This window comes from Halichoerus grypus, chromosome X, assembly GCF_964656455.1.
Source record: "Halichoerus grypus chromosome X, mHalGry1.hap1.1, whole genome shotgun sequence".
NCBI lineage: Eukaryota > Metazoa > Chordata > Mammalia > Carnivora > Phocidae > Halichoerus > Halichoerus grypus.
In genome coordinates this window covers 5,361,264-5,376,068 of record NC_135727.1, presented here as the reverse complement: position 1 = coordinate 5,376,068, position 14,805 = coordinate 5,361,264, and the positions used below count along the sequence as shown (strand labels likewise).

Below are 14,805 nucleotides of genomic sequence, written 5' to 3'. Positions count from 1 at the left end.
TGCTTTCCAGGGGGACGAACACTTCTTGAGGGAGCACAGTTCGGAAAAAGATGTCTGAAAGATTCCTTGGGTGACAGTCCTGAGAGCAAGGTTGGGAAGCGCAGAGACCCTCCTCGCCCCCGGGCAACCTGGTACCTGTCAGGCCTCTGCATGGTGCTCCTCCCCGCTGCAGGCAGACCCTCACCCCTTCCGGTTCCTCCGGGCATTTGCTCCTACGTCCATCCACGCTCTGTCTGGTAACACTGGGCTCTCGCATCTGAAAGAGAAAGCAAAACGACAGCAGCAAAAGCTTCTCAGTCCTCTGTCTGGCTCTTGTGCCTTTCTCTTCGTTCACAGAAAGGCTCCCTCCAGCAGAGCCCTTCTGACCTCTGGCTCCCCGCTCAGCTCCCCCACTCCCAGGACACTGGCCAGATCCAGTGGGCCCTTCCAGTCCTTTTTTTCTGGCCACCAGGCACGCTGTGGCTCCTGACACTCCTGGGCCTTTGACTAGACTGGCCCCCTCTGCTTTGGCTCCTTTGTTGCTGCTTAGGATTCTAGGCTTGGGCATTTTCTGTCCTCACTGTGCGTACTTGTGAGCCACACTGCGCGTACTTGTGAGCCACACTGCGGATGATCTTGCTTACTTCCTGTCTCCACTGCCACTTCCATGCTGTCGCCTCCTGAATTCACGTGGTCGGACTCAGGTTTTGATGCCAGCTCCGGACTCCTTTTCCAGCGTCGCCTGACTCCGTATCTCTGTGCTGGTCAAGGCACCATTTCCACCCGTTGCCTTGCGTGGTTTCTCTACTACCTGTGCGGGCGGAGCCAAACCAGGCTTCAGAAACCATTGGCAAAGGCTTACATAAAACAGAGTCACTGAGCTCACACATTCCAGGAGTCCCTATTTGGCTCAACATTTCTTGGTGGGGGAGGGACATGTGCCGGTGGCCTTCTGGATAGGAAATGTTTTGTCGAGCAGGACCGTCTTACGCATTGCAGGACGCCTCTGCCTGACCTCCGCCCACTAAATGCTGCTGGAGGGGCTCTCCCCATAAGTGTGTGAGAGGCCCAGGGGCACCCCTGCACCGTTCCTAGCCTCTTCCTAGGGCAGGGGCCGTGGCGCCCAGGTCGAAAAGCACCGAGAGAGCCATCTAAATGTAGCTGGATAGGGACTGAGGAGGAAGTTTAAGATACATGTAAAAATTTGGAACTTTGTTTCTTAGAAAGTAAAAGTATATACAAGGGCCAGGATTACATTGGGCATGAACCCATATTTTCCTAATGTGGAATTACAAAAACTAAGTCGTTCATGTAGTCACACTGGGTGTTCCTACCTAGGGGAAGAAGCGCCATGTCCGGAGTCGAGCTCCCTCTTGGCGCTTGTGTCCCAGGAGGAAGAATACTACGTTTGCTAGGGGTGCCTGGGGATAGGCTTGCACAGAGACATGAAGGAAGAGTGGGGTTTGCCAGGGCGCCCTGTGCAGGTGGGGTAGGGGATGATATTTTCCAGACAGAGGGACTCACACATACAAAGGCGTAGAGGCAGGAGAAAAATCTGTCATGCTGAGTGAACTCTGGTGACTGCAATGTGACTGAAGCATGGTTTTGCAAGATGCAAAGACTTCTAGAGATGGATGTTGGTGACAGTCGCACAACAGTGTGAATGTACTTAGTGCCGCTGCTGAGCTATACAGCTAAAGATGGTTAAGACGGGAAGTTTTCTGTTGTGTGTATTTTACCACAATAAAAAAAAAAATTGCCTGGAGCATGAAGTGGAAAGAGAGTGGTGGGAGTTGGGGGAAAGGAAGGCTGTAGAGAGAAACTGGGCCACGTAGGGGCCAGATCCTCAGTCCTCAGGCATGTGCTGAGCTCTGCCGCAGGCCGCCATAGTGAACTCCCAGGGCACCATGGGATAGTGGACATTTTTGAGGGAAAAGCGATGATACCCACCAGCTGTGGGGATACCTCCAAGTAGTTTACAGTTTTATTATTAGGTCACCCTACATTAGTTTTGATGATATTGGAGAAGAAGCTGGGTTGTTGGCAGTTGCCGCGAGGAGAAGGTCGTGCTGTGCAGAACTCTGTGTGGAGAACAGCTAATGAGGATGGCGGGTGCGGCGCCCAACAGGCACGCACGACCTCATGGGAATTAGTCGTGGTTATTTAGGAGTGAAGTAAAAATCATATTTTTCTTTTGATTTATGGGAGTTATTATTTCTTTTTTGATGGCTACTTAGGACAGGAATACTAAGTTTAGATCTAATTACTTAACCCAGTGGAACTGTTAAGGATTTCTTTCAGCCCAGAGGCCTCGGAAAGAATTGCTCCCTCACAAAATGCCCTGTGAACGAGAACTCTGGGGAAGCTCTGGGCCAGATCAGACGGCTTCCTGTGATTTTCATTTTGTAGGCAGTGGCAAGCCACGGAAGAGTAGCGAGTGCTGCCGCCAGAAGGAAGACGGCCTGGCGGGTATTTGGGAGCAGAGAGCCTTCCAGACTAGAGGCTGGGAGGCTAGTCAGGGGGCTGTTGGAGGCATTGGGGGGGGGTGGCTGGTGAAGAGAGAAAGGCCTGATGAGGCAGTAGTCGTCGGGCTGGTGGAGAGGACAGGGCGTGGTGACGGAGCATGCAGGAGTGGGAAAGGAGGAGATGGTGCTTGCTGGTGGTGTGGCTTGGGTCCTTGGGTCGCTGGGCCGCCGCGGTGCCTTACAGCAAGGGAGGGGGGACGGGGTGAAGGTGTGAGGGGCTAATGGACTCAGTCTAGGACTGGCTCTGGCTGAGGCACCTCTGGGAGAGCTGGGTCTGGGCCACAGCAGGAAGGCTGAATCAGAGACAGAGCCGGGTGGAACAGCCAGCAGGAGGCCACCCAAGCTGGGGCTGGGTAGACAGCAGGGCGAGCGAGGGGAAGCCTGTGTGTTCGTGTCCGTGTCTCTCCAGTGCGGACAGAAGACCAAGTTGAAGGCTCTGGGGGGCATCAGGGTTCAAGGAGAGGAGGAGACTGAAAAGGAGCTGCAAGAGCACCAGGAGGAGGGCGAGACTGCGCCGGGCTCCTGGAAAGAGATGCCACACAGATGCCCCGTAGGATGATCTGACACAGGTGGTCTGATGCCGTAGAGGTTACTGACGACCTTGACGGAGCAGTTGCCAGTGGTCGGGGCTGGAGGCCGGATCGCAGTGCTGGGAGCTTGGAATGGGGAGGCCACGGGCTGGAGCGTCCACGCTGTCTCACTGAGCTGGATGGTAACAAAGTGCTAGGGCTGGGAGCGGATGCTGGCTCCAGGGAGGGAGGGGCTCATTTGGTCTTGGGGCTCTTTTGTGTTTAATGGGAATGAGTTGAACTTGTGTCTGTGCTTCTGGGAGGGATCAGTGGAACAGGAGAGGTTAACGATGCAATAGAGAATCCGTAATTGATGTCTTGATGTGACAAGGTCCTCGAGGAGCCAGAAAGGAAGGGGTGGGGAGCTGAGTCCTGGGTACAAGAAAGAAGTGCAGGTATGTTACGGGTAGGGGCAGGAAGGACGCTTGCGCTGTCTGCCACGGATTGCCTCTACCCAGCGAGCCCAGAAACAAGGCTATTGTTTGGTAGAGCATAAAGGGCAGGCAGCCGCTAAGCAGAGGGGCCGAGGCAGGAGACCGGCGGGCAGGTTTCTTGCTGTCGCCGCGTTGCTTCGCTCCCCGGTGCAGAAAATCAGGAGGTCCCAGTATAACTTCATCAAACTTTTCCCGTATTATAATTTGCATTGCCTTTTAGTTTGTTAACCAAATAATTGCAGTATTCAATACAACTTTTACTTTGCTTAACTGATTCTTCTCTTCATTTTTAGTTAGAAATACTGTGTTCTGTCAACATCCTGCAGTTTATATTCATTGCCTTAAGACTGGACAAGATCATCCACTGGCCCTGGCTTGTATGTAACTTTTTAAATCCTTAAATAAACTTTTCTTTTTTTAATTATAAAAGTAATTTGTGTTCATTGTAGAAAACTTGGAAAAGACAGACAGCTTAGGTAATTGAATGATAATGACCCGTAACCCACTGGGAGAGAGCATGGCCAGTGTCCGGGGTTTCCTGTGCCGGATGTTACCGCTTTGGGAAGGCAGCTGCGCTCTCATCCTAACGCATCATGAGCATTTTCCCCTGGCAATAAAAGGTCTTTATAAACATAATTTTTAAAGTTTAATTGATGCAATATTCTTCAAATGCATTTACCAAACATCCCCTTCCGAATATTGAAGTTGATACCAGTGTGATTATAAATCATGATGTAACATATATTTTTGTGCCTAAAAATCTTTGCCTGATTTTTTCATTATTTTCTTAGGAAGGACTCCAGAGACAGTATTACTGGGCCAGAGGGTGGGAACTTGAGATTTTGGAAGACAGACTGCACTCCCAACTTGCTTTTCAAAAAAGTTGTGCCACTGTACACTCCTGCTCAGAACCTGTGGCTTCAGTTCCTGGGTGTTTGGTTGAAATTGCGTAGATGGATAGAAGGGGATGGGAAGGGGGGTGGATATAGGTACGTACACATGTCATTATATATTCATGGCAAGCTACAGATAAGCCAGTAGGACTTGGACTTCCTGCTATGAATGCCTAGAAGGCAGGTGAGAACCGACAGAGAGGAGGCACATGGCCTCTGGGAGGTGAGGTCGTGCTGGGGTTTTGGGTCCCCACTCCCACTGCTGCTTGATGTGTCCTTTTGCACATAAGACATTTTCTGTTATGAACATGGTTTACCTTAAAAAAAAAAAAAAAGTACCAAGTATAGCAAAAAGAGAAAATATTCATTTGGTGACAGGGAAGAAAATAAGGGAACATAGTCACCTCCATAATGAATAAAGGCAGAACTCATCATCTCTGCCCAAAGTCTTTGATAAAACAGTCATAATACAAAATGTTCGGGTACCTGTCCTCCATCTTTAGGGTGGTATATCTGGAGAAAGGTAATTGGGTTCAGGATTTTCTGTTGTGATATAGAGGAAAGAAATCTAAGTAAGACCAACATTTTAGTATAAGGTGCAATCAGAAAAAAAAAAGATGAATTATAAATGTTTTTTGTAGGTGAGCGGAGAGGTTTTTCCAGCCCCAGTCAGCAGATGGAACAGTCTGATGGCATGCTTCTCACAGTGATCAGGAGAGACCGAGGGAAGCTGCTATGATCGCTGTGATCCCGGGGGGGGGGGGGGGAGCGTGGCTAAGTGAGTGCTGCTAAATGAGGAGGGGCCCTGGGAAGAGACCCTCCATAGATTGTACAGCAAAACCTACCATCAGGAACTCCAGGCTACTTGAGAGGATTAAAAATCACACACCAACTCAAGTCATAGTTCTAAAAACAAAATGGAAAACCGAAGAACTGTCTGAAGAAAGCATAGGAGAAAATCTTTGGGAACCTGGGGTTAGATCAGGAGTCCCTATAAGTGGCACTAACAACAAGGTCCATAAGAGCAGCTCAGAACTGAAATGAAATGAATGAAAAGACAGGCCACAGAGTAAAAGAAAATATTCGCAAAACACGTGTCCAAACGAGGACTTGGATCCAAAACATCTTAACTTTCAAAACTCAAAAAACAACCTAATTTTAAGATTGACAGAAGACTTGAAAAGACAATTCACAAAGAGGATATACATATGGCAAATAAGCACAAGGACAGGACATCATTACCCAGTAGGAAAGGGCAAATCAAGGTCAGGATGAGATCCCAGGATACACTCACAGAAGGCAGAGCTAAAACACGAAACGGAGCGCAGGGGAGGGTGGGGAGGGACGGGGACACTTGCACATCGCTGGTGGGGATGCCGAGTTGTAGAGGCGCTCTGACAAACAGTTGGGCCGTTTCATGGCAAGTTAAACACGGGAGTTGACATACGATTTAGCAGGGCCAATCCGGGGTATGTCCCCTAGAGGAATGGCGCTGTAGGGCCGGACAAAAACCCGTGCCTGAGTGTTGGTAGCAGCTTTATTCGGGACAGCCAAATGTGGGAAAGCACCGCAGTTTCCTTCCACGGGTGCTGGACGCACGGGCAGTGGCGCATCCACCCTCTGGAACGCCACTTGGCAATAAAAAGAAATAGCCTGTCATCACCCGCAGCAAGCGAGGGGGGAGCCTCACAGACACTGGCTTGAGGGAAGAAGGCAGCCGCAGACAGCGGTGCCGTGGGATGCTCTTGAAACAACCGAAGCGTAGCGAGAGGGAATGGGTCAGTGGGTGCCAGGCATTGGGGGTGGGGTGAGGGTATGACACCGTGAAGGACCGCACGAGGGAGTCCCGTGGGGTGAAGCAGCTGTCCTGTGTCCTGCCTGGGGTACACAGCTCTGCACATGTGTGTGTGAAAAGTCATAGACCTGTCCACCAAGGGAAAACAGTCGATTTACTGTTTGATAGCGAGACAGAGGGATGCCAGACGGATCCAAGGGCCAGTGCAGGAGGGAGGAAGACCACACAGGGGAGCCTGGGGAGGCCCCGGGGGCTCCTGTGCGCTCGTGTGGGGGTGAAGCAAGTTGTGGTGCGGCAGCCGCAGGCGTGGAAGCCGCCTGGGCGAGGTGGCAGGGACCGGGCTGCAGAGCCCTCTCGGCGTCCTGCGCGTGTGAGCGGAGGGCAGCCTCGGGCCGGGCGGGCAAACAGCCGTGAACCGGGGGTGGGGGGCTGTCAGGGTAAGGTGGGGCAAGTGTGCAGGGGGGCGCAGGCCGCCCTGTTTCCCTCGGGGCAGAGCCAGGTGCGGGCCGCGTGAGGTCCTGTCTTAGAAGGGCAGCTGCCGGGCCCTCCACCCCGAGCGCGGCCCGTGGCGGAGCGTGGCCCGGAGCGGCGGCGGCCCCAGGCCGTCCTCAGCGCCCCGAGCTGGGCCGTCCTCACTGCGGCCGTCCGCCTAGGGCGTGGCTAGGCCCGCCTTCAGGTGCTGGGCACAGACCCTACCGACTTCTTTCTCTCCTTCCCTCAGGTCGTGTGTGTCCCTCTGTGGATTCTCATGTCCTTTCTGTGCCTGGTGGTCCTCTATTACATCGTGTGGTCTGTCCTGTTCCTGCGTTCCATGGATGTGATTGCAGAACAGCGAAGGACACACATAACAATGGCACTGAGCTGGATGACCATCGTCGTGCCTCTCCTTACTTTTGAGGTAAGCTTTCGACAGCAGAACTCTTCAGGCCCTGAATCCCACCCTTCCCTGTGACGGCCCTCCGAAAGCACCGCAGAGGATGGAGGGTTGGAGAGGATGATGGTAGAATTAGAGCATCCTTTCTTTTGGGGAAGGGGGCGAGCAGTGAGTCTCTGTAGCCATGATGCACCAGTGTGTGTTGATGTGTCTACATCTAGGAAGAGGGAGTTGGTGCAGAATTAGAGACTGGGCACTGTTGACGCTTTAGAACGAACACCAGCAGGAGCTTCCCATAACAAGCCTGGTGGTGGAAACTTCCCAAGTGGACAGATTTTCCTTCGTCCTAAAGAGGGATATGAGAGTTTACCTTGCGCTTCCCCCCAGAATAGAGGGTTTCTCCAGTCTCCCGTGGAGCCGACCTTCCCCCTTACGAGACCTGACAAGGGAAGGGTGGACTGACCTCAGCCATTGTCCATCCTCAGATGCTTTATCAATAGAACCTCAACTATTTCTCTTTCCTCAGATCCTGTTGGTTCACAAACTGGACGGCCACAACGCATTCTCTTGTATCCCGATATTTGTCCCTCTTTGGCTTTCCTTGATCACTCTGATGGCAACCACATTTGGACAGAAGGGAGGAAACCACTGTACGTACTCAGCACTTCAGAAGCCCTTGACCTGTGTGTGTGTGTGTGTGTGTGTGTGTGTGTGTGTGCGTGAGTGTGTGTGGCCCCACTCTATGAAAGGATGAGCCTGAGGGTCCCAGTTAAGGAGGTCGCCCGAGGAAGACCTGGAACCTTCCAAGGGAAGGGTGTGCTGTCACCCTTGCTCTCCATGACCTCCCTAATGGCGCACTCTGCCATCTGAGGTAGGGCTGAGCGTGCTAGGTAGCCTCTCAGCCCTGCTTCCCAGAGGCTCCCAAGGATTAGGTCAAAATCCATGTCACCCACCAAACCCTGGGAGTGCTCTTAGGTTCTGTGTCCTCTGGCTCTCCCCAGCGACATTGCTGACATCACTGTGGCTTGTCAGTGGTGACCTGCTTGCCCTCTCTCCTGCCCACCTGCACGATGGCACATTTCGGTTTTGAAGCGATCTTTGACAACGGTCCCTTCCTTACTAGACTGTAAGCCTCTGCGCAGGGAGCGCCGGAGCGTGCCATTCTGGAAGCCAGGGGGCGGGGCGGGGGGGGTGGGGGTGTGCCCTGGGAGAGCCAGCACCGAGCTGCCGGTCCCGTGGTACAGACAGCAAGAGCAGGCCTCAGAGAAGCAGCGTTGAGGGGGCCCCGGGAGCTCAGGCTGCCTGCTGGCCTGGACCAGCGTGGCTGCCAGATGCTGACAGAAGTCCCTTTTTTGGTTGACATGCTTGACATTCTTTGGCCTGTGTCAGCACATCCCAGGTGGGGAAGACGAGAGGACGGTGACGTAGCCTTGACAGCGCAGGTACCCGTCGGAGACGTGCTAGCGCAGTCCTATCCGCTGGAGGCCTGTGCCGGCGACACCTCCACCCCAGCCACTGCCTGATCTCTGGCGAGGTCGCAGCGCGCCCTGTGGTCGCTGCCAGTCTGGGAAGCCCACTCGCAGAGCCAGGGAGCCACAGGCCTTTCTTCTTGCCCTGAGTGGGTATCCAGGCCTCACTCGATCTTCATTTCTAAGGCATCAGGGTGAACCATTACGTTGTACGAATAAAACTTCATGATCGGGAAAGTAAAGTGACAGGAGATTCAGTGGAGGCCAGGGTTTGAAAAAGTACATCCTTCTTTTTCAGGGTGGTTTGGGATTCGCAAGGATTTCTGTCAGTTTCTGCTTGAAATCTTCCCGTTTTTGAGAGAATATGGAAACATTTCCTACGACCTCCATCATGAAGATAATGAGGAAATGGAAGAAACCCCAGTTCCAGAACCTCCTAAAATTGCTCCAGTGTTTCGGAAGAAGACCAGGGTGGTTATCACCCAGAGCCCTGGTAAATACGTCCTCCCGCCTCCCAAATTAAATATTGAAATGCCAGATTAGACGCCACTCCCTGGAACGGAGCGCAAGCGGACCAGGACGCACGCTGTCTTCTAGCCTCCTCTGCCTCTTTGTTTACCCCGCCCGGAACTGGAGCTGGAGCCGGGGCTCCGGGGACTTCCATCTCATGCCTTGTTTGCACTCAATGCCTACCAGTGACTCACCGTGACGGACGCACACGTGGCGGGGACGGGCACGCGCAGTGTGGGCTGGGGGGTGGGCGTCAGCGGCTGTGGGCGTGATGGAGGGAGCGTGCGCGACCAGGAGAGGGCGATCCCCTCCTCCGGGCGGCTGCCTCGGGAGCTGGCTGGGCTCTGGTAGGGATGGCTGATCAGGCCAGAGAAGGAACTGGTTTCACAGTGCCACGACTCCCATCGGAAGTGCTCTTCGGAAACGTCACCTGAAGCCAGGCTGGCCCCAGCACGTAGCTTCGAGGCCGCCGTCGGGGCGTAGTGAGCAGCAGGTGGAGCTGCAGCCCGGCGCCGCGTCCGTGCGGGCAGAGCTGGCGGAGCTGACGGCGGGTGTTCCCGGCCCCCCGGCGAGCCCCTTCCAGCGGAGGGCCTCCGTGCCTGTACAGTATTTATACGGACCTTTTAGCCTTGTAATATACCGTGTCCAGTCCTAGTTCTGTACAGTATACTCTGTTAAAGTATTTTTTTACGAGCCTGTATCGGAGACGTACGTGTTCTGTCGCAGAAGTAGATGCTGCTGGCACGCCTTTCGTGCCCGGGGGGTGTCACGCCTTCATGGGACATCACCATGTCCCCCTTGGAATCCTCCACACACACCGTGGCTGCCACGGCCAGAAAGCCACAGAAAGCAAGGAACGCTCGGGGCTCCCCTGCGCCGTGGGAATATCGGCTGTCAGACAACCGCCGGGCGTGACCTGAAGCCGGAAATACTGGACAAAGTGGCCGAGACTAGAAACAGCCACTGGAAGGGTGGATTTGTTAAGGTCCGAGGCGTCGTGTCTGTCCGCAACCGGAATCGTGCCGGCTGGGCCCGGGCCTTGAACTAGCAGTGCCGGGGCTCCAGGAGCTGCGGCTGGAGGCACGAGGCAGAGCGGAAGCAAGCGGACGCTCCGGGCTAAGGGCCGTTCGTTCCAGGAGGGACGAGGAGCACTGATGCTGTCACCTCGGACAAGGGGGGCACGGTTTCACGTGGGCAGCTGCTGCCATGTCCAAACCAGGCTCAGCTGGTGTCCAGCACACACGAGACCACCTGGCACGGGCTCGAGCCTGCGGTCTGGGGGAGAGGGGACACCGGCATGGCAAAGCCTTTCCTGCTTGGTGTGTCACAGATGTAGCGCAATCCACTACTTTTGCTCCCTGCAGCTGTTCAATAAACTGGTTCCTCCTTTTCCATGGTACTGTGTGCATCTTACTTTAGATGTCGGCCGGGCCACTGGAATGCTCTCAGCCGGCATGAAAACGCCCTCCACGGGCCACCGGCGGCCGAGGCGCCTGGGGGTGGGTGAACATCTCTACTGAGTCTTCGGGCACAGCCTGAATGTACAGAGTGTGGAGGGCAAGACGGACACCCTGGAGACCCGACCAGCGGCTGGGGAACACCCTGCCAACACCGCCACAGCTTAGGAGCCTTCCGAGAGGATTCTCGAGGCCCAAGCCAGTCTAAACCCGCAATGGGCATTTTAGCGGTCCTGGGGCATCGCCCGGTGACACCAGCGGCTGAGTAGGGCTTCCGGTTACAGAAATTACCCTGTGATTTCTGTCTGGCCGGCCCTGGCCATGCCTGCATTTTACCGGGCACTCAACGCAGGCGGCGTTTCAGCCCACGGTTTGTACCTGCTGGGGGTGGACTGAGGCCCTGCAGGGAGCCAAAGGCCACAGACTCTCAGACAAAATAGCCTCAAGCTTGGAGGCATTTCTGCTTCATGGATCTCTGGAAGATCATCGAGTTCCATGCCCAGAATGGAGTTGGCGGGGGGGGGGGGGGTGCTTTGGGGGAGGTGGCCCTGCACGTGGGGAGAATGTGCTAGAGAGGCTTCTCTGCAAGGCCGCCTCTTACTGATGCTCCCAGCCCCACAGCCCAAAGAAGGATGGCGGAGCTCAAGCCCTGGGCACCGACCAGGGCAGGTGTCCCTGCCGTGGTCGGTCAAGGAAAGGACAGTAAGCCAGTGTGGGGCCAGCGGCTCCTGGCCTGTCCCGGCAGGGCCGGGAGTCAGCCTGGGAGGCGGCGGCGGGCTGGGGAGGGGGCCACCTGCAGGCTGACGAGAGGCAAGGAAGGAGAAAGCCTCCTCCCACTCCTCCTCCCACTCCTCCTCCTCCCGCTCCTCCTCCTCTTCCTCGCTCTGCAAGGGGGCGGTGGGACACCTGGCTAATGCAGTCCCCTAAGCAGCAGTCGGCCACGTGGCCTCTGGGGACCCAGGGCGTGGGTAAACTAGGACGGTCTCTGGGGAGGACCTCAGCGCCCTGGCTGGGACAATGCTAAAAGGACCACATGGCCCGCACCCTTGACCGGGGATGGCCCCCCACGTCTGCCCCCTCACCCGGGCCTTTGCTCCGGGCTTGAAAGCGTGCATCTTGTTCGGGGCTCTCGAGGCCCACGGGCTCAGAGAATGACCTCTGACCTCCTTTAGGCGGCCCGTCAGGGTGGGTCAGCCGGGCCCCCGGGGAGAGGGATGCAGGACACAAAGATGGCTTGGGGTTTGCCCCGAATGTTTGGCGTGTTGTTTTAACGCGGCAGGCGAGCGTCCGCTGTCCCGGTGAAGGACCGTGAGTGACCAGAATGTTGGCGCGCTGATAGGTCACTCGCGTGGCTGGCCCTTTATCAGGTCACCGGCTGGCTGTGTTGTGATGTCGCCCCCAAGTAATGCGCCGCCGCTGAGTATGGCCAGCGAGGAGGATAGTCGCCGGCCGGGCCGGGCGCCGGGCCGCGGGCCACTGCCCTTCCCCGCAGGAGCCGCGGCTCCCGCCCTGGGCTCGGAGAGCGGCACTCCTCTAGCCGCCCCTGCCGCCACGCTGGCCCAGCCGGTGTCAGCTGGGGACCCTGGCTTCAGGCTGCTGCCCGAGGAAAACGCTTTCCGAGCCTTGCCCCAAGAGCCTCTGTTCAAAAGGCCACGCACCACCCGGGACGCCCTGCCCGTGGGGGCAGGCCATCTCCTCTGCCTGCCCTTCCCCAAGAAGCTGTGGAAAATCGTCAACAGCGACCAGTTTGCATCCATTTGGTGGGACAGCGATGGCACTTGTATAGGCATCAACGGGAAGCTGTCTCAGAAGGAGATCTTGGAGAGGGATGGCCCCAACAAAGTGTCTGAAACGGGCTGTATGAAGAGTTTCGTCCGCCAGCTCAACCTCTATGGATTCAGCAAACTGCGCCAGGACGTTCACACATCCGTGAGCCTTCCCCACTTCTCACCGGAGGGGCACCCGTCCACGTCCTGAGCAAGGTAACGGCGGACGCCCCCGCCCCTGCGGGGGGCATGGGCTGCCAGGCTCTGGGGTGCTGCGGTCGGGTGGGCGGGAGCCCCCAGGACCGCCTCTTGGGAGTCGGGCGCCCGTGTCCGCCTCTGGGCGCTGGTGACAGCGACTGAGACTGAACGTGGGGAGAGTGCTGTGTGTCGGGGTGCTTCCTTCAAGGACACCTGCGCTGTAGCCCATGCTGACCGGAGCTGACACTGGGGGCGGGGGGCGGGGAAGGCGCACGGGGAATGGCTAAGAGAATGGGTCCTAAGAGTTCTCCTCACAAGGAAGAAAGGGTCTTTTCCTTTTTTCCTTCCTTTCTTCTGCCCCCCCTTTCCTATTTCTTTGTCTTTGCTGCTTCTGGTGGGGTATCTCTGTGAGATGCTGGGCATCAGCTAAACTTGCCGCGGTCATCGCTTCACAGCACATGTAAGAGAAGGCATCGTTCCGTCCACCCCCAGCGGAGGGCTGCCTGTGCAGCCCAGCCCCGGAAAGCCCGGGGAACAGGGGATCCTCCTGCCCTGCCGCTGGGGGCGGGAACCCCGCGTCAGCAGCGGCTGTGTGTGTGCACGCGTGACCCCGCGGCTCTAAGCCGTCCCCGGAGGCGGGAAGGCGGGCCCCTTTTGGTGAACCAGCGGTGTCCCCTGGTCATCTGGGGGCCATGCTAGCCCCAAAGCGCTTTGGGAAGCCTGTCGAGGGTTGAAGGAAGGGGCGTGCTTCCCCAGCTCAGCGGGCCCCTGGAGGCCCAGAGCCAGGGACTCCCACCCCGGGGGTGGGGGGGGCAGTGGGGGGGGGTGCGCGATTCTGCGGCCAGCCAACGTGGGCTCCGAAAGCCACCGCATCTCCTGCCCCGTCTGCAAACTCCACGCCCCCCTTCTTCGGACTCGGACGCTGACCCCCGCCGGCCACTTGTAGTCCTTGCCCATGGGTGACGTGGGAGTCCTCAGCGAGCGAGCGTTGAGGGTGCAGAAGCCAGCGCGCAGCTTCCTGTTGGGACTGTGACCTTCTCGCAAGAGGCCTCGGGGCCGACCGCTGGATGAGGCCGCGGAGGGGCCTCGATCGTGGTTGCCGCTTGCCATCAACTCTGTTGTGATGGGGACTTTCTTTTCCTCTTTACAGTTTGCACCCCAGTTACAGTTCTACAGGAGCCCCTTCTTTCAGAGAGACTGCCCGCACCTGCTGGTGAGGATGAAGAGGAGAGTGGGCGTTAAATCCGCGTCAAGGCAGATGGAGAGCAAGCCCGAAGCCCCAGCGTCCCCCCGGCAGCACCTAGAGCCAGCCCGCGACCAGAGGGAGTCCTGTTCTCTGCTGGGGACCAGCGGGAGCTGCTGAGCAGCCGACAGCGGGGCAGCCCCACTGCCCGGGGCAGGAGCCAGTCGGCTCCTCCAGCCACGCTCGGGGCGGCGGCCAGGCCCACCCTGAGAGTCGGCCCCAGGGTGCCCAGGCGCCCGTCACCCTCGTGGCTGACGTGGCCGAGTCTGCGGCGTTCCCCTGGGTCTGTCTCCCCTGCCTTCCGCGCAGATGCACCCTTTCGGGCTGCTGCTGGGCCTGGCCGCCGGGCCCCCCGTGCTGCTCCCCGAGCCCACCACGCAGCTCCCCAGGGCTGGGCTGCTGCCCGTGTGCCACCCCTGGGCACCCGGCGTGGCTGCTGCACCTGCCGCCCCCGGGACTGTGATTCCTCATCCCCCAGACCCCTTCCACTGCTGTCCGGACTGCCGCTGTTCCCCCGAATACCTGCCACCTACCGATGGGTCCCCCGAGTACCCCCACTGTGCACACTACAGCAGCTAGGGGCAGTTTTGTTGTCGGGTAACAGGCAGGCCAATAAAACGTTTCAGAAAGGGAGCCCTTTTCTGATGACCCCCAGTGCTCGTGGCCTCGGCGATGACCCCCGGAGCTCGTGGCCTCCACGATGACCCCCGGAGCTCGGGGCCTCCGCGATGACCCCCGGTGCTCGTGGCCTCCGCGATGTCTCTTTCTCAGCAGCTAGCCCTCCGCTCGCTTTCTGCCGGCGTGGTGAAGAGTGAAGCACAACGCCCCTCCCGGCAGAACGCAGGGGCCCAGGAGACCTCCGGTTGGGCCCCTCGGAGGTTCCGCATCCCATCGTTAACAAGGCTCTATATGGCGCTTGACGGGTACCAGAACCGAGCATCGGTGGCCTGGCGAGCATGATGGCGATGTTTTCCCGGTCATGCAGGCACGTTTCCCTGTCGTGCTGGAGTCCTTGTGTGACAGGACCTTCACTTTACCCACAAGAAGAGGTCCAGGCTCACCTTGTAAGAGGGCTAAAAGGGGCCCTGACCGT

The 14,805-nt window shown here is 57.1% G+C and overlaps 2 protein-coding genes across 3 annotated transcripts in view; both read left to right on the top strand.

The window, feature by feature from the left end:
- TMEM185A (transmembrane protein 185A) overlaps window positions 1-10,440 on the top strand; it is a 34,171-nt gene extending 23,731 nt beyond the window's left edge. For both annotated transcript variants that reach the window (XM_036080418.2, XM_078065165.1), the window contains 4 exons: window positions 3,801-3,884; window positions 6,917-7,093; window positions 7,596-7,719; window positions 8,837-10,440. In XM_036080418.2, coding sequence (XP_035936311.1) covers window positions 3,801-3,884; window positions 6,917-7,093; window positions 7,596-7,719; window positions 8,837-9,081 — 630 coding nt within the window. In that variant the 3' untranslated portion in view covers window positions 9,082-10,440. The remainder of the gene's footprint in view (window positions 1-3,800; window positions 3,885-6,916; window positions 7,094-7,595; window positions 7,720-8,836) is intronic.
- A 1,454-nt stretch (window positions 10,441-11,894) lies between these two features.
- Window positions 11,895-14,345, top strand: HSFX2 (heat shock transcription factor family, X-linked 2). The gene is given in 3 exon segments (XM_078064840.1): window positions 11,895-12,459; window positions 12,462-12,487; window positions 13,632-14,345. Coding segments are annotated over 3 exon segments (792 nt in total). The 3' UTR covers window positions 13,833-14,345.
- The last annotated feature ends 460 nt before the right edge of the window (window positions 14,346-14,805 follow it).